The following is a 23,064-nucleotide window of genomic DNA, read 5'->3' as shown; positions in this document are numbered from 1 at the left end:
AACAGCTCCCTAAATTCTTTATAGAACTCTGGAGGGAAGCCATCCTCCAGGAGATTTAATGGCCTCCAACTGTCTACTCAGGCACTCTCGGTCTTCCTCTGACAGGCATGAGAGTTTGAGAGAGGAGAGCAAAGAGTCGATCTCTGATAGATCATAGCTTGATTGGGAAGTGTAGAGGTCTTCGTAATATTTCTTAAAAGTATAATTAATTTCAGTAGGGTCGAAAGATATCCCATTAGTAAGAGTTTCTATAGCATTAATGGTCCTCTTACTTTCCTCTGCTTTCAGTTGCCATGCCAATACTTTGTGTGCTTTCTCTCCAAGCTCATAGTAATGCTGTTTTGATTTAGTGATGGCCCTCAGCTTGATATGTGTTCAGAATATTGTATTTCAGTTTTTTTATTTACCAAAAGCCTGTATACAGTGAGGGAAAAAATTATTTGATCCCCTGCTGATTTTGTATGTTTGCCCACTGTCAAAGAAATGATCAGTCTATAATTTTAATGGTAGGTGTATTTGAACAGTGAGAGACAGATGGCTCTGAACTAACTTTATTTGACTCTTTGCAAACTGGAATCCATATATCCTGAGGCTGCATTCATTGTAGCTGGGGATTTTAACAAGGCTAATCTGAAAACAAGACTCCCTAAATTGTATCAGCATATCGATTGCGCAACCAGGGCTGGTAAAACTTGGATCATTGCTATTCTAACTTCCGCGACGCATATAAGGCCCTCCCCCGCTATCCTTTTGGAAAAGCTAACCACGACTCCATTTTGTTGATCCCTGCCTACAGACAGAAACTAAAACAAGAAGCTCCCGCGCTGAGGTCTGTTCAACGCTGGTCCGACCAATCTGATTCCACACTCCAAGACTGCTTCCATCACGTGAACTGGGATATGTTTCGTATTGCGTCAAACAACAACATTGACGAATACGCTGATTCGGTGAGCGAGTTCATTAGAACGTGCGTTGAAGATGTCGTTCCCATAGCAACGATTAAAACATTCCCAAACCAGAAACCGTAGATTTATGGCAGCATTCGCGTGAAACTGAAAGCGCGAACCACTGCTTTTAATCAGGGCAAGGTGACTGGAAACATGACCGAATACAAACAGTGTAGCTATTCCCTCTGCAAGGCAATCAAACAAGCTAAGCGTCAGTATAGAGACAAAGTAGAATCGCAATTCAACGGCTCAGACACAAGAGGTATGTGGCAGGGTCTACAGTCAATCACGGATTACAAAAAGAAAACCAGCCCAGTCACGGACCAGGATGTCTTGCTCCCGCTTTGAGGACAATACAGTGCCACTGACACGGCCCGTAACCAAAATATGCAGACTCTCCTTCACTGCAGCCGAGGTGAGTAAAACATTTAACTTCTTGAAACTCCCCATCCCGGATCCGGGATCGTGACTAAAGCCTCAGGCTCATTAGCATAACGCAACGTTAACGATTTCTGAAAATCCCAAATAAAATTAAAATAATGCGTCTGCTCTCAAGCTTAGCCTTTTCTTAACAACACTGTCATCTCAGATTTTCAAAATATGCTTTTGAACCATAGAAATTGACTAATTTGTGTAAGAGTATGCAAAGCTAGCATAGCATTTTGTGTAGCATTTAGCACGCAACATTTTCACAAAAACCAGATAACCAAATAAATAAAATCATTTACCTTTGAAGAGCTTCTGATGTTTTCAATGAGGAGACTCTCAGTCACATACCAAATGCGCAGTGTTTCCTGAAAGCGTCTGTGTGTAGGAGAAATCGTTCCGTTTTCTACATTGCGTCTGGCTACCGAAACGAACCGAAAATGCAGTCACCTACAACGTAAAACTTTTTCCGGATTAACTACATAATATCGACCGAAACATGGCAAACGTTGTTTGGAATCAGTCCTCAAGGTGTTTTTTCACATATCTCTTCATTGACATGCAGTTCGTGGAAGCTTGCTTTACTCTCTGTATCGTATGGAAAAATACTGGCAGGTGACTTTTGCGCACCAATTTCGGCGCAGGACACCGGGCGGACACGTGGTAAATGTGGTCTGTTATGGTCAATCTTCCAATGATCTGCCTACAAATACGTCACAATGCTGCAGACACCTTGGGGAAACGACAGAAAGGGCAGACTTACTCCTCTCGCGTTCACAGCCATATAAGGAAACCATGGAAAACAGAGCCTCAAAAATCCTTGTCATTTCCTGGATGCCATCTCATCTTGGTTTTGCCTGAAGCTCACGTTATAGGGCACGCACAGAGAAGATCTTTGTATTTCTGGACACGTCAGAGTGTTTTCTTTCGAACGGTAGCAATTATATGCATAGTCGAGCATCTTTTTGTGACAAAATATCTTGTTTAAAACGGGAACGTTTTTCATCCAAAAATGAAATAGCGCCCCCAGAGCATCAACAGGTTAAACGTGTTAACCCTCGCAAGGCTGCAGGCCAGGACGGCATCCCCAGCCGCCCCCTCAGAGCATGCGCAGACTAGCTGGCTGGTGTGTTTACGGACATATTCAATCAATCCCTATCCCAGTCTGCTGTTTCCACATGCTTCAAGAGGGCCACCATTGTTCCTGTTCCCAAGAAAGCTAAGGTAACTGAGCTAAACGACTACCGCCCCGTAGCACTCACTTCCGTCATCATGAAGTGCTTTGAGAGACTAGTCAAGGACCATATCACCTCCACCCTACCTGACACCCTAGACCCACTCCAATTTGCTTACCGCCCAAATAGGTCCACAGACGATGCAATCTCAACCACACTGCACACTGCCCTAACCCATCTGGACAAGAGGAATACCTATGTGAAAATGCTGTTCATCGACTACAGCTCGGCATTTAACACCATAGTACCCTCCAAGCTCGTCATCAAGCTTGAGACCCTGGGTCTCAACCCCGCCCTGTGCAACTGGGTACTGGACTTCCTGACGGGCCGACCCCAGGTGGTGAGGGTAGGTAACAACATCTCCACCCCGCTGATCCTCAACACTGGGGCCCCACAAGGATGCGTTCTGAGGCCTCTCCTGTACTCCCTGTTCACCCACGACTGCGTGGCCACGCACGCCTCCAACTCAATCATCAAGTTGCGGACGACACAACAGTGGTAGGCATGATTACCAACAACGACGAGACGGCCTACAGGGAGGAGGTGAGGGCCCTCGGAGTGTGGTGTCAGGAAAATAACCTCACGCTCAACGTCAACAAAACTAATGAGATGATTGTGGACTTCAGGAAACAGCAGAGGGAACACCCCCCTATCCACATCGATGGAACAGTAGTTGAGAGGGTAGTAAGTTTTAAGTTCCTCGGCGTACACATCACAGACAAACTGAATTGGTCCACCCACACAGACAGCATCGTGAAGAAGGCGCAGCAGTGCCTCTTCAACCTCAGGAGGCTGAAGAAATTTGGCTTGTCACCAAAAGCACTCACAAACTTCTACAGATGCACAATCGAGAGCATCCTGTCGGGCTATATCACCGCCTGGTACGGCAACTGCTACGGCCACAACCGTAAGGCTCTCCAGAGGGTAGTGAGGTCTGCACAACACATCACCGGGGGCAAACTACCTGCCCTCCAGGACACCTACACCACCCGATGTCACAGGAAGGCCATAAAGATCATCAAGGACAACAACCACCCAAGCCACTGCCTGTTCACCCCGCTATCATCCAGAAGGCGAGGTCAGTACAGGTGCATCAAAGCTGGGACCGAGAGACTGAAAAACAGCATCTATCTCAAGGCCATCAGACTGTTAAACAGCCACCACTAACATTGAGTGGCTGCTGCCAACACACTGACTCAACTCCAGCCACTTTAATAATTGGAATTGATGGGAATTTATGTAAAATATATCACTAGCCACTTTAAACAATGCTACCTAATATAATGTTTACATACCCTACATTATTCATCTCATATGCATACGTATATCCTGTACTCTATATCATCTACTGCATCTTTATGTAATACATGTATCACTAGCCACTTTAAACTATGCCACTTTGTTTACATACTCATATGTATATACTGTACTCAACACCATCTACTGCATCTTGCCTATGCTGCTCTGTACCATCACTCATTCATATATCTTTATGTACATATTCTTTATCCCCTTACACTTGTGTGTATAAGGTAGTAGTTTTGGAATTGTTAGTTAGATTACTTGTTGGTTATTACTGCATTGTCGGAGCTAGAAGCACAAGCATTTCGCTACACTCGCATTAACATCTGCTAACCATGTGTATGTGACAAATAAAATTTGATTTGATTTGATTTAGAATAACAACAAAAAAATCCAGAAAAACGCGTGAACAATGTTATAAATTGTCTGACCTCTGTAATTGCCAACAAGGGTTTTGCCACCAAGTACTAAGTCATGTTTTGCAGAGGGGTCAAATACTTATTTCCCTCATTAAAATGCAAATCAATTTATAACATTTTTGACCTGCGTTTTCTGGATATTTTTGTTGTTATTCTGTCTCTCGCTGTTCAAATAAACCTACCATTAAAATTATAGACTGATCATTTCTTTGTCAGTGGGCAAACGTACAAAATCAGCAAGGGATCAAATAAATGTTCCCCTCACTGTAGATCTTTAGTCGGGCCTTTTTGGTAGGTTTTCTCTAGCTCAGAAATGTCAGATTCAAGGACATTTAGTTCTGCACCATATTTCTCTTCAACCCTTTAGTTTAGGAAATGATCTGTCCCCTCAGATAGGCCTTCAATGCATTCCAAAGAATGAAACTGTCAGGAGCGGAGGATTTGTTTGTCAAAGTAAAACATATTTATTTGCTCTTTGAAGAATGCACAAAATTCAGGTTGCTTTAGAAGTGTAGAATTTAGTCTCCATCTATATGCTCCATCTACCTTGGTAGGAATGGAGATTGATAATACCAGAGGAGAATGGTCACTAAGCAATTTGGGAAGATAATCGGTATCTCACACTCTATGAAACAGTTGGGTCGACAGTAAAAACTTATCTATGCGTGTGTGTGTTGTGTGGGTGTGAATAAAAAGAGTAGTCCCTATCCTGTGGGTGCATCTGTCTCCAGATGTCTAGTAAATTGAGATCCTTCATGAATGACATGGTGAGCTTGGCAGCTTTGGTAAGAAGGGAGGGTTTATCAGAGGACCTATCAAGAACTGTATCTAAACAGAAATTGAAATCTCTTCCAGCCAGTAGCCATCCTGGTGGTGCTTGAGCAGCCTGAATGAAGACATTCTGAATAAACAAATGGTCATCGAAGTTAGGAGCATAAATATTCAATAGAGTCCAAGACTCTGAAAACATATTCCCCTGCACCAAAACAAACCTGCCAGAGGGATCAGAGATGGTGTTGTTGACTCTGAAAACATATTCTCCTGCACCAGAACAAACCTGCCAGAGGGATCAGAGATGGTGTTGTTGACGCAGAAGGGGATGTGTCTACTTATCAAAATTGCAGTTCCTCTTCCTTTGGAGTTAAAAGAGGATGCAAAAACTTGTCCTACCCATTCCTCTTTAGTTTATTGTGTTCACTGGATGTAAGATGTGTGTCTTCTTTCGGTTCTGTTGGCGCGTTCGATTTCCAACGGCTTGGTTAAATTGATTATGCCTAGGACATCATGGATCCATTGAGTGAAGAAACAGACCGGGTCACTGTCCTTGCTGTTCTCTTTCAATCCCACCACAGGGATATTGCTACGTCTGCTCTGGTTCTCCATCTGATCTACCTTGTTTTTGAGATAGACATTGTCCTTCTGCAGCTCTACCTGATCATGTCTAGTGACGGTATATTCAACTGTGCTAATTTGCAACTCAGCCTCAGTCGTTCTCATAAGGAGATCATTCAGGGAGGATTTCAGGTCGTCAATGGAAGAATGTTCAGAGTTTAGCCAATTTCTTGTCAATTTTCAGAGAAAGACCTTTGTTACCATCTTGAATTTTCCAGAGGAGAGTAGCAAGCATGTCGGCAGGCTCAGAAGAGGCTGCTGAGAGCAACAGTCTGGAGCTGTTGTCTGAGATATGAGGGCTAATGCTAATCTTGCTAGCTGTAGCGTTATCGTTATCTTGGCAATCAACAACGTTTTGGTCATCCTTTTTGCGTCTCGGCCATGGCTTTTTGGGAAAGTAAATACTTGACAATTTATCTGCCGATGTTAAAATATTGTTTCAACATTGTTATTTAGGTAATAATAGGATAACTTTGAAGAGCTTGGTTTGTCAACGCTCAGCTCCGTGGCATCACGTGCTCCCCAAGTTTCAGGGCACAAGCGGGGAGCCCAACCAACAACGAGTTGCAGTATACAGGAGATGACCTGTGCCTGGATTAGGACCTGCGCCTCTTCCTGTGTGAGGTCGTACTCTACTGATGCTGTAGATCTTGGAGCGGGTCTTTGATGTTATCAGAAAACGACAGGGTGTTGTCCAGGGTCACGCCAAGGTTCTTTGCATTCTATGAGAGCGGCATGCCTTCCCCGGTAGGAAGAGCAACTCCACCTTGTTGAGGTTGAGCTTGAGGTGGTGGGCAGAAATCCAAGATGAGATATCTGCCAGGCATGGAAAGATGCGTGTCGCCACCTGGGTGTCAGAAGGGGGAAGGAGAAAAGTAGTTGAGTGTCATCCTCATAGCAATGATAGGAGAGACCATGTGAGGATATGACAGAGCCAAGTGACTTGGTATATGGAGAGAAGAGGGCCAGAAACTGAATCCTGGAGGACACCAGTAGTGTGGTACAGACGCAGATCCTCTCCGTGTATTTGTATTTATTATGGATAAATTAGTTCTGCCAAGGGAGCAAGGCTCATTGAAGACCTCTCCAAGGTGTCCAGCTGATTGAGGATCTCTCCAAAGTGTCAAGCTCATTGAGGAACTCTCCAAGGTGTCATGCTCATTGAGGAACTCTCCAAGGTGTCATGCTCATTGAGGAACTCTCCAAGGTGTCAAGCTCATTGAGGAACTCTCCAAGGTGTCAAGCTCATTGAAGAACTCTCCAAGGTGTCAAGCTGATTGAGGAACTCTCCAAAGTGTCAAGCACATTGAAGAACTCTCCAAGGTGTCAAGCTCATTGAAGACCTACCAAGGTGTCCAGCTGATTGAGGATCTCTCCAAAGTGTCAAGCTCATTGAGGAACTCTCCAAGGTGTCATGCTCATTGAGGAACTCTCCAAGGTGTCATGCTCATTGAGGAACTCTCCAAGGTGTCAAGCTCATTGAGGAACTCTCCAAGGTGTCAAGCTCATTGAGGAACTCTCCAAGGTGTCAAGCTCATTGAGGAACTCTCCAAGGTGTCAAGCTGATTGAGGAACTCTCCAAAGTGTCAAGCACATTGAAGAACTCTCCAAGGTGTCAAGCTCATTGAAGACCTCTCCAAGGTGTCCAGCTGATTGAGGAACTCTCCAAGGTGTCAAGCTGATTGATGAACTCTCCAAGGTGTCAAGCTGATTGAGGAACTCTCCAAGGTGTCAAGCTGATTGAGGAACTCTCCAAGGTGTCAAGCTGATTGAGGAACTCTCCAAGGTGTCAAGCTGATTGAGGAACTCTCCGAGGTGTCAAGCTGATTGAGGAACTCTCCAAGGTGTCTAGCTCATTGAGGAACTCTCCAAGGTGTCAAGCTGATTGAGGAACTCTCCAAGGTGTCAAGCTGATTGAGGAACTCTCCAAGGTGTCAAGCTGATTGAGGAACTCTCCGAGGTGTCAAGCTGATTGAGGAACTCTCCAAGGTGTCTAGCTCATTGAGGAACTCTCCAAGGTGTCAAGCTGATTGAGGAACTCTCCAAGGTGTCTAGCTCATTGAGGAACTCTCCGAGGTGTCAAGCTGATTGAGGAACTCTCCAAGGTGTCAAGCTGATTGATGAACTCTCCAAGGTGTCAAGCTGATTGAGGAACTCTCCAAGGTGTCAAGCTGATTGAGGAACTCTCCAAGGTGTCAAGCTCATTGAAGAGCTCTCTATGGTGTCAAGCTCATTGAGGAACTCTCCAAGGTGTCATGCTCATTGAGGAACTCTCCAAGGTGTCAAGCTGATTGAGGAACTCTCCAAGGTGTCAAGCTGATTGAGGAACTCTCCAAGGTGTCAAGCACATTGAAGAACTCTCCAAGGTGTCAAGCTCATTGAGGAACTCTCCAAGGTGTCTAGCTCATTGAGGAACTCTCCAAGGTGTCAAGCTGATTGATGAACTCTCCAAGGTGTCAAGCTGATTGAGGAACTCTCCAAGGTGTCAAGCTGATTGAGGAACTCTCCAAGGTGTCAAGCTGATTGAGGAACTCTCCAAGGTGTCAAGCTGATTGAGGAACTCTCCAAGGTGTCAAGCTGATTGAGGAACTCTCCAAGGTGTCAAGCTGATTGAGGAACTCTCCGAGGTGTCAAGCTGATTGAAGAACTCTCCAAGGTGTCAAGCTGATTGAGGAACTCTCCGAGGTGTCAAGCTGATTGATGAACTCTCCAAGGTGTCAAGCTGATTGAGGAACTCTCCAAGGTGTCAAGCTGATTGATGAACTCTCCAAGGTGTCAAGCTGATTGAGGAACTCTCCAAGGTGTCAAGCTGATTGAGGAACTCTCCAAGGTGTCAAGCTCATTGAAGAGCTCTCTATGGTGTCAAGCTCATTGAGGAACTCTCCAAGGTGTCATGCTCATTGAGGAACTCTCCAAGGTGTCAAGCTGATTGAGGAACTCTCCAAGGTGTCAAGCTGATTGAGGAACTCTCCAAGGTGTCAAGCACATTGAAGAACTCTCCAAGGTGTCAAGCTCATTGAGGAACTCTCCAAGGTGTCAAGCTCATTGAGGAACTCTCCAAGGTGTCAAGCTGATTGAGGAACTCTCCAAGGTGTCAAGCTGATTGAGGAACTCTCCAAGGTGTCAAGCTGATTGAGGAACTCTCCAAGGTGTCAAGCTGATTGAAGAACTCTCCAAGGTGTCAAGCTGATTGAGGAACTCTCCAAGGTGTCAAGCTGATTGAGGAACTCTCCAAGATGTCAAGCTCATTGAGGAACTCTCCAAGGTGTCAAGCTGATTGAGGAACTCTCCAAGGTGTCAAGCTCATTGAGGAACTCTCCAAGGTGTCAAGCTGATTGAGGAACTCTCCAAGGTGTCAAGCTGATTGAAGAACTCTCCAAGGTGTCAAGCTGATTGAGGAACTCTCCAAGGTGTCAAGCTGATTGAGGAACTCTCCGAGGTGTCAAGCTGATTGAGGAACTCTCCAAGGTGTCAAGCTGATTGAGGAACTCTCCGAGGTGTCAAGCTGATTGAGGAACTCTCCAAGGTGTCAAGCTGATTGATGAACTCTCCAAGGTGTCAAGCTGATTGAGGAACTCTCCAAGGTGTCAAGCTGATTGAGGAACTCTCCAAGGTGTCAAGCTGATTGAGGAACTCTCCAAGGTGTCAAGCTCATTGAAGAGCTCTCTATGGTGTCAAGCTCATTGAGGAACTCTCCAAGGTGTCATGCTCATTGAGGAACTCTCCAAGGTGTCAAGCTGATTGAGGAACTCTCCAAGGTGTCAAGCTGATTGAGGAACTCTCCAAGGTGTCAAGCACATTGAAGAACTCTCCAAGGTGTCAAGCTCATTGAGGAACTCTCCAAGGTGTCAAGCTCATTGAGGAACTCTCCAAGGTGTCAAGCTGATTGAGGAACTCTCCAAGGTGTCAAGCTGATTGAGGAACTCTCCAAGGTGTCAAGCTGATTGGGGACCTCTCCAAGGTGTCAAGCTGATTGAGGAACTCTCCAAGATGTCAAGCTCATTGAGGAACTCTCCAAGGTGTCAAGCTGATTGAGGAACTCTCCAAGGTGTCAAGCTGATTGAGGAACTCTCCGAGGTGTCAAGCTGATTGAGGAACTCTCCAAGGTGTCTAGCTCATTGAGGAACTCTCCAAGGTGTCAAGCTGATTGAGGAACTCTCCAAGGTGTCAAGCTCATTGAAGAGCTCTCTATGGTGTCAAGCTCATTGAGGAACTCTCCAAGGTGTCATGCTCATTGAGGAACTCTCCAAGGTGTCAAGCTGATTGAAGAACTCTCCAAGGTGTCAAGCTCATTGAGGAACTCTCCAAGGTGTCAAGCTGATTGAAGAACTCTCCAAGGTGTCAAGCTGATTGAGGAACTCTCCAAGGTGTCAAGCCCATTGAGGAACTCTCCAAGGTGTCAAGCTCATTGAGGAACTCTCCAAGATGTCAAGCTCATTGAGGAACTCTCCAAGGTGTCAAGCTGATTGAGGAACTCTCCAAGGTGTCAAGCTCATTGAGGAACTCTCCAAGGTGTCAAGCTGATTGAGGAACTCTCCAAGGTGTCAAGCTCATTGAAGAACTCTCCAAGGTGTCAAGCTCATTGAGGAACTCTCCAAGGTGTCAAGCTGATTGAGGACCTCTCCAAGGTGTCAAGCTGATTGAGGAACTCTCCAAGGTGTCAAGCTGATTGAGGAACTCTCCAAGGTGTCAAGCTCATTGAGGAACTCTCCAAGGTGTCAAGCTCATTGAGGAACTCTCCAAGGTGTCAAGCTCATTGAGGAACTCTCCAAGGTGTCAAGCTCATTGAGGAACTCTCCAAGGTGTCCAGCTCATTGAGGAACTCTCCAAGGCCACCTGGTGGGCGATAGATGACAACAATGTTAAGCTTGAGTGGACAGCAGACCGTGACATCATGGAAATCAAATGAGATGGACAGGTGAGAAAAGAGAACATCTCCAGTTAGGAGAAATGATTAGCCATGTGCCACCACCGTGATGACCAGATTCTCTCGGACTATGAGAGAAACATAGTCAGATGAAGAGAGAGCAGCTGGAGTAGCAGTGTTCTCTGGGGTGATCATGTCTCTGCTGGTGAATTTATTTTCACCAGAAAAACTCTCTGTTATATGACAGATTGATTATCAGTTGTGCTGCTACTTCAGTGTGTATTGTCTTACAAAAAACATTGAAGATTCACGTGTGGTATTGAAGATTCACGTGTTGAATTGAAGATTCACGTGTTGAATTGAAGATTCAAATCAAATCAAATCAAATTTATTTGTCACATACACATGGTTAGCAGATGTTAATGCGAGTGTAGTGAAATGCTTGTGCTTCTAGTTCCGACAATGCAGTAATAACCAACAAGTAATCTAACTAACAATTCCTAAACTACTGTCTTATACACAGTGTAAGGGGATAAAGAATATGTACATAAGGATATATGAATGAGTGATGGTACAGAGCAGCATAGGCAAGATACAGTAGATGGTATCGAGTACAGTATATACATGTGAGATGAGTATGTAAACAAAGTGGCATAGTTAAAGTGGCTAGTGATACATGTATTACATAAGGATGCAGTCGATGATATAGAGTACAGTATATACCTATGCATATGAGATGAATAATGTAGGGTAAGTAACATTATATAAGGTAGCGTTGTTTAAAGTGGCTAGTGATATATTTACATCATTTCCCATCAATTCCAATTATTAAAGTGGCTGGAGTTGAGTCAGTGTGTAGGCAGCAGCCACTCAATGTTAGTGGTGGCTGTTTAACAGTCTGATGGCCTTGAGATAGAAGCTGTTTTTCAGTCTCTCGGTCCCAGCTTTGATGCACCTGTACTGACCTCGCCTTCTGGATGATAGCGGGGTGAACAGGCAGTGGCTCGGGTGGTAGATTTCCTTGATGATCTTTATGGCCTTCCTGTAACATCGGGTGGTGTAGGTGTCCTGGAGGGCAGGTAGTTTGCCCCCGATGATGCGTTGTGCAGACCTCACTACCCTCTGGAGAGCCTTACGGTTGAGGGCGGAGCAGTTGCTGTACCAGGCGGTGATACAGCCCGCCAGGATGCTCTCGATTGTGCATCTGTAGAAGTTTGTGAGTGCTTTTGGTGACAAGCCGAATTTCTTCAGCCTCCTGAGGTTGAAGAGGCGCTGCTGCGCCTTCTTCACGATGCTGTCTGTGTGAGTGGACCAATTCAGTTTGTCTGTGATGTGTATGCCGAGGAACTTAAAACTTGCTACTCTCTCCACTACTGTTCCATCGATGTGGATAGGGGGTGTTCCCTCTGCTGTTTCCTGAAGTCCACAATCATCTCCTTAGTTTTGTTGACGTTGAGTGTGAGGTTATTTTCCTGACACCACACTCCGAGGGCCCTCACCTCCTCCCTGTAGGCCGTCTCGTCGTTGTTGGTAATCAAGCCTACCACTGTTGTGTCGTCCGCAAACTTGAGGATTGAGTTGGAGGCGTGCGTGGCCACGCAGTCGTGGGTGAACAGGGAGTACAGGAGAGGGCTCAGAACGCACCCTTGTGGGGCCCCAGTGTTGAGGATCAGCGGGGAGGAGATGTTGTTACCTACCCTCACCACCTGGGGGCGGCCCGTCAGGAAGTCCAGTACCCAGTTTCACAGGGCGGGGTCGAGACCCAGGGTCTCGAGCTTGATGACGAGCTTGGAGGGTACTATGGTGTTGAATGCTGAGCTGTAGTCGATGAACAGCATTCTCACATAGGTATTCCTCTTGTCCAGATGGGTTAGGGCAGTGTGCAGTGTGGTTGAGATTGCATCGTCTGTGGACCTATTTGAGCGGTAAGCAAATTGGAGTGGGTCTAGGGTGTCAGGTAGGGTGGAGGTGATATGGTCCTTGACTAGTCTCTCAAAGCACTTCATGATGACGGAAGTGAGTGCTACGGGGCGGTAGTCGTTTAGCTCAGTTACCTTAGCTTTCTTGGGAACAGGAACGATGGTGGCCCTCTTGAAGCATGTGGGAACAACAGACTGGTATAGGGATTGATTGAATATGTCCTTAAACACACCAGCCAGCTGGTCTGCGCATGCTCTGAGGGCGCGGCTGGTGATGCCGTCTGGGCCTGCAGCCTTGCGAGGGTTAACACGTTTAAATGTTTTACTCACCTCGGCTGCAGTGAAGGAGAGACCGCATTTTTCCGTTGCAGGCAGTGTCAGTGGCACTGTATTGTCCTCAAAGCGGGCAAAAAAGTTATTTAGTCTGCCTGGGAGCAAGTCATCCTGGTCCGTGACTGGGCTGGATTTCTTCCTGTAGTCCGTGATTGACTGTAGACCCTGCCACATGCCTCTTGTGTCTGAGCCGTTGAATTGGGATTCGACTTTGTCTCTGTACTGACGCTTAGCTTGTTTGATAGCCTTACGGAGGGAATAGCTGCATTGTTTGTATTCAGTCATGTTACCAGACACCTTGCCCTGATTGAAAGCAGTGGTTTGCGCTTTCAGTTTCACACGAATGCTGCCATCAATCCAAGGTTTCTGGTTAGGGAATGTTTTAATCGTTGCTATGGGAACGACATCTTCAACGCACGTTCTAATGAACTCGCACACCGAATCAGCGTATTCGTCAATGTTGTTATTTGACGCAATACGAAACATGTCCCAGTCCACGTGATGGAAGCAGTCTTGGAGTGTGGAGTCAGCTTGGTCGGACCAGCGTTGGACAGACCTCAGCGTGGGAGCTTCTTTTTTTAGCTTTTGTCTGTAGGCAGGTATCAGCAAAATGGAGTCGTGGTCAGCTTTTCCGAAAGGGGGGCGGGGCAGGGCCTTATATGCGTCGCGGAAGTTAGAGTAACAGTGATCCAAGGTTTTTCCGCCCCTGGTTGCGCAATCGCTATGCTGATAAAATTTAGGGAGTCTTGTTTTCAGATTAGCGATGTTGAATTGAAGATTCACGTGTTGAATTGAAGATTCACGTGTTGAATTGAAGATTCACGTGCGGAATTGAAGATTCACGTGTTGAATTGAAGATTCACGTGTTGAATTGAAGATTCACGTGTTGAATTGAAGATTCACGTGTGTAATTGAAGATTCACGTGTTGAATTGAAGATTCACGTGTGGTTGAAATAATGTTATTTTCCTCACGTGAAAAGATGTTAAAATGTTGCAGTAGCAGTGTAGCAGGGTAGCAGTGTAGCAGTGTAGCAGTGTAGCAGTGTAGCAGGGTAGCAGTGTAGCAGTGTAGCACGGTAGCAGGGTAGCAGGGTAGCAGTGTAACAGGGTAGCAGTGTAGCAGTGTAACAGGGTAGCAGTGTAGCAGGGTAGCAGTGTAGCAGTGTAACAGGGTAGCAGTGTAACAGGGTAGCAGTGTAGCAGGGTAGCAGTGTAACAGGGTAGAGGTGTAGCAGTGTAACAGGGTGGCAGCGTTGCAGTGTAACAGGGTAGCAGTGTAGCAGTGTAGAAGTGTAGCAGTGTAGCAGGGTAGAAGTGTAGTAGTGTAACAGTGTAGCAGTGCAGCAGGGCAGCAGTGTAGCAGTGTAGCAGTGTAACAAAATTATTTATTTTTTAATAATAACGCGATTAAATAAAACACTTTCCTGTGGTTTCCCCTATCTTTAGTTGTTACTTTCCTGTAGTTTCCCCTGTCTTTAATTGTTACTTTCCTACAGTTTCCCCGATCTTTAGTTGTTACTTTCCTGTAGTTTCCCCTGTCTTTAATTGTTACTTTCCTGTAGTTTCCCCTGTCTTTAATTGTTACTTTCCTGTAGTTTACCCTGTCTTTAGTTGTTACTTTCCTGTAGTTTCCCCTATCTTTAGTTGTTACTTTCCTGTAGTTTCCCCTATCTTTAGTTGTTACTTTCCTGTAGTTTCCCCTATCTTTAGTTGTTACTTTCCTGTAGTTTACCCTATCTTTAGTTGTTACTTTCCTGTAGTTTACCCTATCCTTAATTGTTACTTTCCTGTATTTTCCCCTGTCTTTAATTGTTACTTTCCTGTAGTTTCCCCTATCTTTAGTTGTTATTTTCCTACAGTTTCCCCTATCTTTAGTTGTTACTTTCCTGTAGTTTACCCTATCTTTAGTTGTTACTTTCCTGTAGTTTACCCTATCTTTAGTTGTTACTTTCCTGTAGTTTCCCCTGTCTTTAATTGTTACTTTCCTGTAGTTTCCCCTATCTTTAGTTGTTACTTTCCTACAGTTTCCCCTATCTTTAGTTGTTACTTTCCTGTAGTTTCCCCTATCTTTAGTTGTTACTTTCCTACAGTTTCCCCTATCTTTAGTTGTTACTTTCCTACAGTTTCCCCTATCTTTAATTGTTACTTTCCTGTAGTTTCCCCTATCTTTAGTTGTTACTTTCCTGTAGTTTCCCCTGTCTTTAATTGTTACTTTCCTGTAGTTTACAATATCATTAATTGTTACTTTCCTGTAGTTTCCCCTGTCTTTAATTGTTACTTTCCTGTAGTTTACAATATCATTAATTGTTACTTTCCTGTAGTTTCCCCTGTCTTTAATTGTTACTTTCCTGTAGTTTCCCCTATCTTTAGTTGTTATTTTCCTACAGTTTCCCCTATCTTTAGTTGTTACTTTCCTGTAGTTTACCCTATCTTTAGTTGTTACTTTCCTGTAGTTTCCCCTGTCTTTAATTGTTACTTTCCTGTAGTTTCCCCTATCTTTAGTTGTTACTTTCCTACAGTTTCCCCTATCTTTAGTTGTTACTCAGCCTTTGCTTCCTTTACTCCAGTTGTAAGTTTTGGCTCATTCATTCCAGCAACATAGCACCTTGCATCTCACTGCTGGTTTGTCTCTGAAGCTAGAGCAGGGTCCTGGTTGGTCCCTGGATGGGAGACCAGATACAGCTGGGTTAGTGGTAAAAAATAAACTTGGGGACTCATGTAAAATAATAACATATATAAATTTTTCACATGAAAATTCACAGGATTTTTTCTAACAACATGTGGTGGTGTGTGTGTGTGTACAATATATAACAGCAGCCCAGAGGGAGCCTTCTTCACATGACCTTTTCACATAAAGACGTTAAAAATAAACTCAGCAATCTCTGCTGTCATCAAATATATGAACTATGATAACCTATGTGATATACATGCTTTGTAAAAGCCTAACCCTATATGTGTCTGTGTAGCGTCGCGAGGTGGCTAAGACAGTCTTCTGCTTGGTGGTGATCTTTGCACTGTGCTGGCTACCGCTCCATCTCAGCCGCATCCTGAAGAAAACGATCTATGATCAGAACGACCCCAACCGCTGTGAACTACTCAGGTACAAACACCATGCCTGCCCGGTGGTCCATTGTTCTGTGGTTCCTGACTTCCTGTTGATGTGATGCTGACCCCTGATGTATAACCCCTGTAGTTTCCTGCTAGTGATGGATTATATCGGCATCAACATGGCGTCTCTCAACTCCTGTATCAACCCTGTCGCACTCTACTTCGTCAGCCAGAAGTTCAAAAACTGTTTCAAGGTGAGAGTATTTTATCATACAGCTGTCTGCAGAAATGGAAAACGAAAACCTCTATTTAATCTGCAGCTGTTATGAACCCTCTACCTCTATTTAATCTGCAGCTGTAATGAACCCTCTACCTCTATTTAATCTGCAGCTGTTATGAACCCTCTACCTCTATTTAATCTGCAGCTGTAATGAACCCTCTACCTCTATTTAATCTGCAGCTGTAATGAACCCTCTACCTCTATTTAATCTGCAGCTGTCATGAACCCTCTACCTCTATTTAATCTGCAGCTGTAATGAACCCTCTACCTCTATTTAATCTGCAGCTGTAATGAACCCTCTACCTCTATTTAATCTGCAGCTGTTATGAACCCTCTACCTCTATTTAATCTGCAGCTGTTATGAACCCTCTACCTCTATTTAATCTGCAGCTGTAATGAACCCTCTACCTCTATTTAATCTGCAGCTGTAATGAACCCTCTACCTCTATTTAATCTGCAGCTGTAATGAACCCTTTATCTCTATTTAATCTGCAGCTGTAATGAACCCTCTACCTCTATTTAATCTGCAGCTGTAATGAACCCTCTACCTCTATTTAATCTGCAGCTGTTATGAACCCTCTACCTCTATTTAATCTGCAGCTGTAATGAACCCTCTACCTCTATTTAATCTGCAGCTGTTATGAACCCTCTACCTCTATTTAATCTGCAGCTGTAATGAACCCTCTACCTCTATTTAATCTGCAGCTGTAATGAACCCTCTACCTCTATTTAATCTGCAGCTGTAATGAACCCTCTACCTCTATTTAATCTGCAGCTGTTATGAACCCTCTACCTCTATTTAATCTGCAGCTGTAATGAACCCTCTACCTCTATTTAATCTGCAGCTGTAATGAACCCTCTACCTCTATTTAATCTGCAGCTGTTATGAACCCTCTACCTCTATTTAATCTGCAGCTGTAATGAACCCTCTACCTCTATTTAATCTGCAGCTGTAATGAACCCTCTACCTCTATTTAATCTGCAGCTGTAATGAACCCTCTACCTCTATTTAATCTGCAGCTGTTATGAACCCTCTACCTCTATTTAATCTGCAGCTGTTATGAACCCTCTACCTCCATTTCATGAAAGAGATAAAGGGATTGCAATGTACCAAAATTCAGATAGAAACTAAAGCTGAGGCATTGAATCTAACTCGTATTTCTGTGTCTGTAGTCTTGTCTGTGCTGCTGGTGTACAAGGAGCAGGAATGTGATTCCAGAGAGAGACGGTGTCCGCTGGAAGGGAAGCTGTCATGGCAACGAACTCGACAGAACAAGCTCTCGTTCCAGTCAGAAATACACCTCCACCTAAACACACACACACACACACACACACACACACACACACACACACACACACACACACACACACACACACACACACACACACACACACACACACACACACACACACACACACACACACACTAAACCCAACCTAACCCAGTCCCATCCCCTCTCCTTCTAAACCCAACCTAACCCAGTCCCATCCCCTCTCCTTCTAAACCCAACCCAACCCCGCCCCATCCCCTCTCCTTCTAAACCCAACCTAACCCAGCCCCATCCCCTCTCCTTCTAAACCCAACCTAACCCAGTCCCATCCCCTCTCCTTCTAAACCCAACCTAACCCCGCCCCATCCCCTCTCCTTCTAAACCCAACCTAACCCCGCCCCATCCCCTCTCCTTCTAAACCCAACCTAACCCCGCCCCATCCCCTCTCCTTCTAAACCCAACCTAACCCAGCCCCATCCCCTCTCCTTCTAAACCCAACCTAACCCAGCCCCATCCCCTCTCCTTCTAAACCCAACCTAACCCAGCCCCATCCCCTCTCCTTCTATACCCAACCTAACCCAGCCCCATCCCCTCTCCTTCTAACCCCAACCTAACCCCGCCCCATCCCCTCTCCTTCTAAACCCAACCTAACCCAGCCCCATCCCCTCTCCTTCTAAACCCAACCTAACCCCGCCCCATCCCCTCTCCTTCTAAACCCAACCCAACCCAGCCCCATCCCCTCTCCTTCTATACCCAACCTAACCCCGCCCCATCCCATCTCCTTCTAAACCCAACCTAACCCCGCCCCATCCCCTCTCCTTCTAAACCTAACCTAACCCCGCCCCATCCCCTCTCCTTCTAAACCCAACCTAACCCAGCCCCATCCCCTCTCCTTCTATACCCAACCTAACCCAGCCCCATCCCCTCTCCTTCTAAACCCAACCTAACCCAGCCCCATCCCCTCTCCTTCTAAACCCAACGTAAACCAGGCCCATCCCCTCTCCTTCTAAACCCAACCTAACCCAGCCCCATCCCCTCTCCTTCTAAACCCAACGTAAACCAGGCCCATCCCCTCTCCTTCTATACCCAACCTAACCCCGCCCCATCCCCTCTCCTTCTAAACCCAACCAAACCTAACCCAGCCCCATCCCCTCTCCTTCTAAACCCAACCTAACCCAGCCCCATCCCCTCTCCTTCTAAACCCAACCTAACCCAGCCCCATCCCCTCTCCTTCTATACCCAACGAAACCCAGCCCCATCCCCTCTCCTTCTAAACCCAACCTAACCCAGCCCCATCCCCTCTCCTTCTAAACCCAACCTAACCCAGCCCCATCCCCTCTCCTTCTAAACCCAACGTAAACCAGGCCCATCCCCTCTCCTTCTAAACCCAACCCAACCCCGCCCCATCCCCTCTCCTTCTATACCCAACCTAACCCAGCCCCATCCCCTCTCCTTCTAAACCCAACCTAACCCAGCCCCATCCCCTCTCCTTCTAAACCCAACGTAAACCAGGCCCATCCCCTCTCCTTCTAAACCCAACGTAAACCAGGCCCATCCCCTCTCCCTTGGCCCCATTCCCAGTCACATGTTCTTACTGGGACTGACGGGTCGACAATGCTGTGACATCACTGTGTAGCAATGAAACAGACAGCCTGCATCGGACGAAAACAAACCAATGACCCAAGCTAGCCCTAATACTTACCATGGAGTGAAGCAAAGCAAAGCTATCCCCAAGCAAAGCTATCCCTAATACTTACCATGGAGTGAAGCAAAGCTATCCCTAATACTTACCATGGAGTGAAGCCAGGCTAGCCTTAATACTTACCATGGAGTGAAGCAAAGCTATCCCTAATACTTACCATGGAGTGAAGCAAAGCTAGCCCTAATACTTACCATGGAGTGAAGCAAAGCTAGCCCTAATACTTACCATGGAGTGAAGCAAAGCAAAGCTATCCCTAATACTTACCATGGAGTGAAGCAAAGCAAAGCTATCCCTAATACTTACCATGGAGTGAAGCAAAGCAAAGCTATCCCTAATACTTACCATGGAGTGAAACAAAGCAAAGCTATCCCTAATACTTACCATGGAGTGAAGCAAAGCTATCCCTAATACTTACCATGGAGTGAAGCCAGGCTAGCCTTAATACTTACCATGATGACATCTGAATTAGATGTTGAGTTACACATGATGACCAGACCAGACAAAAGCTAGTGTTTCTCACAGTAGCAGACAAGGTTTATCTCAATACTGGCATCAGACAGAGAGGGGCCAACTTAATGTCTGCAGGGCTGCATCATCATGTGATACACAGCACAGAGCAGAGCCAGGAGAGTACAGACATGAAATGCCATGGCACATTAGAGTCATGCGGTCGGATCGACTTCACAAAGACCGTTAACAAGCGACAGGTAAATCTCTGTAATACTGTTATGATCATGTTAAGATCTGTGTATGCTGTTGTTTCGTCTTCTTACAGCTAGTGGTACTCTGCAGAAAGCCTTCCCTGAGGTTGCAAAGTTCCCAGAACTTTCTCAAAATTACCAGGTTTTCCCGAAGTTCTGGTTGGTGGATTCTGGATTTCCTGTCTAGGCCTATTCTCTCCTGATTCTGGGAATCTTCCAAACCGGAATGTCTGGAAAACCTGGGGATTTTTGGGAAAGTTAGCGTCCTTTTGTAACCCTAATATAGCCTTCCCACCAGTATGTATAAAGCTTCCAACTTGATCTAAAGATTGCCTGAGTGCCTTCAGATGTATTTTTATTTAAAAAATATCTTATTGCAAGACATATTTTCAAACTGTCCAAATTATTACCACTTATCTTTACAAATACTGTATTATATGTTGTGATTATCATCAAATATATTTACTTTACCAATGTGTTTTCCTATTATGTAAAATATAACTATTGCTGGAGTTTTTCATATTAACAAAGCTTTTCTATTGAACCTATACCTGTATCTATGACCTGTATAACTAACCTGCCTGTATCTAATGCAGCAATAAATACTATTTTATCACATTGTGGTTTCAAACTCTCTGGATCCAACATGGTTACAGTCAACCCTCAGAATAATATAACTCTGGATCCAATAAGATTATAGTTAACCCTCAGAATAATATAACTCTGGATCCAATAAGATTATAGTTAACCCTCAGAATAATATAACTCTGGATCCAATAAGATTATAGTTTATAGTTACTCAGACAGGCCAGCGTGCTACTGACAGACCGTTTGTGTAGACTGACTGAGTGTGTGTGTTTATAGACTTGCTGAGTGTTCTAACATTCTGTAATCTAACATTCTAGGATCACTAACATTCTGTAATCTAACATTCTAGAATCACAAACATTCTGTAATCTAACATTCTAGAATCACTGACAGTCTGTAATCTAGGGCAGCAGGTAGACTAGCGGTTAAGAGCATTGGGCCAGTAAGCTAAAGGCTGCTGGTTCAATTCTCTGAGCCGACTAGGGGGGAAATCTGTTGCTGTACCCTCAAGCAACGCACTTGCTAAATGACAAAAATGTAATCTAACATTATATACTAAACAAAAATATAAACGCAACAATTGCAAAGATTTTCATGTAAGGAAATCAGTCAATGTAAATAAATTCATTGGGCCCTAATCTATGGATTTAACATGACTGGCAGGGGCACAGAGGGGATAGGCCCACCCACTGGGCAGGGGCACAGAGGGGATAGGCCCACCCACTGGGCAGGGGCACAGATGGGATAGGCCCACCCACTGGGCAGGGGCACAGAGGGGATAGGCCCACCCACTGGGCAGGGGCACAGATGGGATAGGCCCACCCACTGGGCAGGGGCACAGAGGGCATAGGCCCACCCACTGGGCAGGGGCACAGAGGGCATAGGCCCACCCACTGGGCAGGGGCACAGAGGGCATAGACCCACCCACTGGGCAGGGGCACAGAGGGCATAGGCCCACCCACTGGGCAGGGGCACAGAGGGGATAGGCCCACCCACTGGGCAGGGGCACAGATGGGATAGGCCCACCCACTGGGCAGGGGCACAGATGGGATAGGCCCACCCACTGGGCAGGGGCACAGAGGGCATAGGCCCACCCACTGGGCAGGGGCACAGAGGGCATAGGCCCACCCACTGGGCAGGGGCACAGAGGGCATAGACCCACCCACTGGGCAGGGGCACAGAGGGCATAGGCCCACCCACTGGGCAGGGGCACAGGCCCACCCACTGGGCAGGGGCACAGGCCCACCCACTGGGCAGGGGCACAGAGGGCATAGACCCACCCACTGGGCAGGGGCACAGAGGGCATAGGCCCACCCACTGGGCAGGGGCACAGAGGGCATAGGCCCACCCACTGGGCAGGGGCACAGAGGGGATAGGCCCACCCACTGGGCAGGGGCACAGAGGGCATAGGCCCACCCACTGGGCAGGGGCACAGAGGGCATAGGCCCACCCACTGGGCAGGGGCACAGAGGGCATAGACCCACCCACTGGGCAGGGGCACAGAGGGCATAGGCCCACCCACTGGGCAGGGGCACAGAGGGCATAGGCCCACCCACTGGGCAGGGGCACAGAGGGTATAGGCCCACCCACTGGGCAGGGGCACAGAGGGCATAGGCCCACCCACTGGGCAGGGGCACAGAGGGATAGGCCCACCCACTGGGCAGGGGCACAGAGGGGATAGGCCCACCCACTGGGCAGGGGCACAGAGGGGATAGGCCCACCCACTGTGCAGGGGCACAGAGGGGATAGGCCCACCCACTGGGCAGGGGCACAGAGGGCATAGGCCCACCCACTGGGCAGCCAGGCCCAGCCAATCAGAATTAGTTTTTCCCCACAAATGGACTTTATTGCAGACATAAACACTCCTCAGCACCCCCTCCACCCCCCTCAGATGATCCTGCAGGTGAAGAAGGCGGATGTGAAGGTCCTGGACTGGTGTGGTCACATGTGGTCTGAGGTTGTGAGGCTGGTTGGACGCACTGCCAAATTCTCTAAAGCGACGTTGGAGGCAGTTTATGGTGTAGAAATTAACATTCAATTCTCTGGCAACAGCTCTGGTGGACATTACTGCAGTCAGCATGCCAATTGTACGCTCCCTCAAAACTTGAGACATCTGGGCATTGTGTTGTGTGACAAAACTGCACATTTTAAAGTGGCCTTTTATTGTCCCCAGCACAAGGTGCACTTGTCTAATGGTCATGATGTTTAATCAGCTTCGTGATATGTGACACCTGTTAGGTGGATAGAATATCTTGGCTAAGGATAAATGCTCACTAACATGTTTGTAAACCTATTTTATGCCAAAGAACATTGAGAGAAAAAAGCTTTTTTGTGAGTATGGAACATTTCAGGGATATTTTATTTCACCTCATGAAACACTTTACATGTTGCCTTTATATTAGTGTTCAGTATAGAATCCCTTTAATATTCTGTAAACTTTGGCTTCATCACCGGAGGACTACAGTTCTATAAAACTGGACTTCCTCACGGGCCGCCTACCCTTTAATAAATCATAATTTATCATTAATCCAAGGTAGTTAAAGTAGGCAACACCTCCACTACGCTGATCCTCAATACAGGGCCCTCCTGTACTCCCTGTTTACCCATGACTACGTGATCATGCACGTCTCCAA

General features: G+C 46.1%; 1 protein-coding gene across 1 annotated transcript in view; it reads left to right on the top strand.

The window, feature by feature from the left end:
* Positions 1-20,461, top strand: part of LOC135526820 (endothelin receptor type B-like) — a 129,798-nt gene extending 109,337 nt beyond the window's left edge. The window contains exons 7-9 of the mRNA XM_064955495.1: positions 15,808-15,941; positions 16,035-16,143; positions 17,343-20,461. Coding sequence (XP_064811567.1) covers positions 15,808-15,941; positions 16,035-16,143; positions 17,343-17,480 — 381 coding nt within the window. The 3' untranslated portion in view covers positions 17,481-20,461. The remainder of the gene's footprint in view (positions 1-15,807; positions 15,942-16,034; positions 16,144-17,342) is intronic.
* The last annotated feature ends 2,603 nt before the right edge of the window (positions 20,462-23,064 follow it).

Source organism: Oncorhynchus masou, chromosome 32 (assembly GCF_036934945.1).
Source record: "Oncorhynchus masou masou isolate Uvic2021 chromosome 32, UVic_Omas_1.1, whole genome shotgun sequence".
NCBI lineage: Eukaryota > Metazoa > Chordata > Actinopteri > Salmoniformes > Salmonidae > Oncorhynchus > Oncorhynchus masou.
This window is presented reverse-complemented; position numbering and strand designations above follow the sequence as displayed.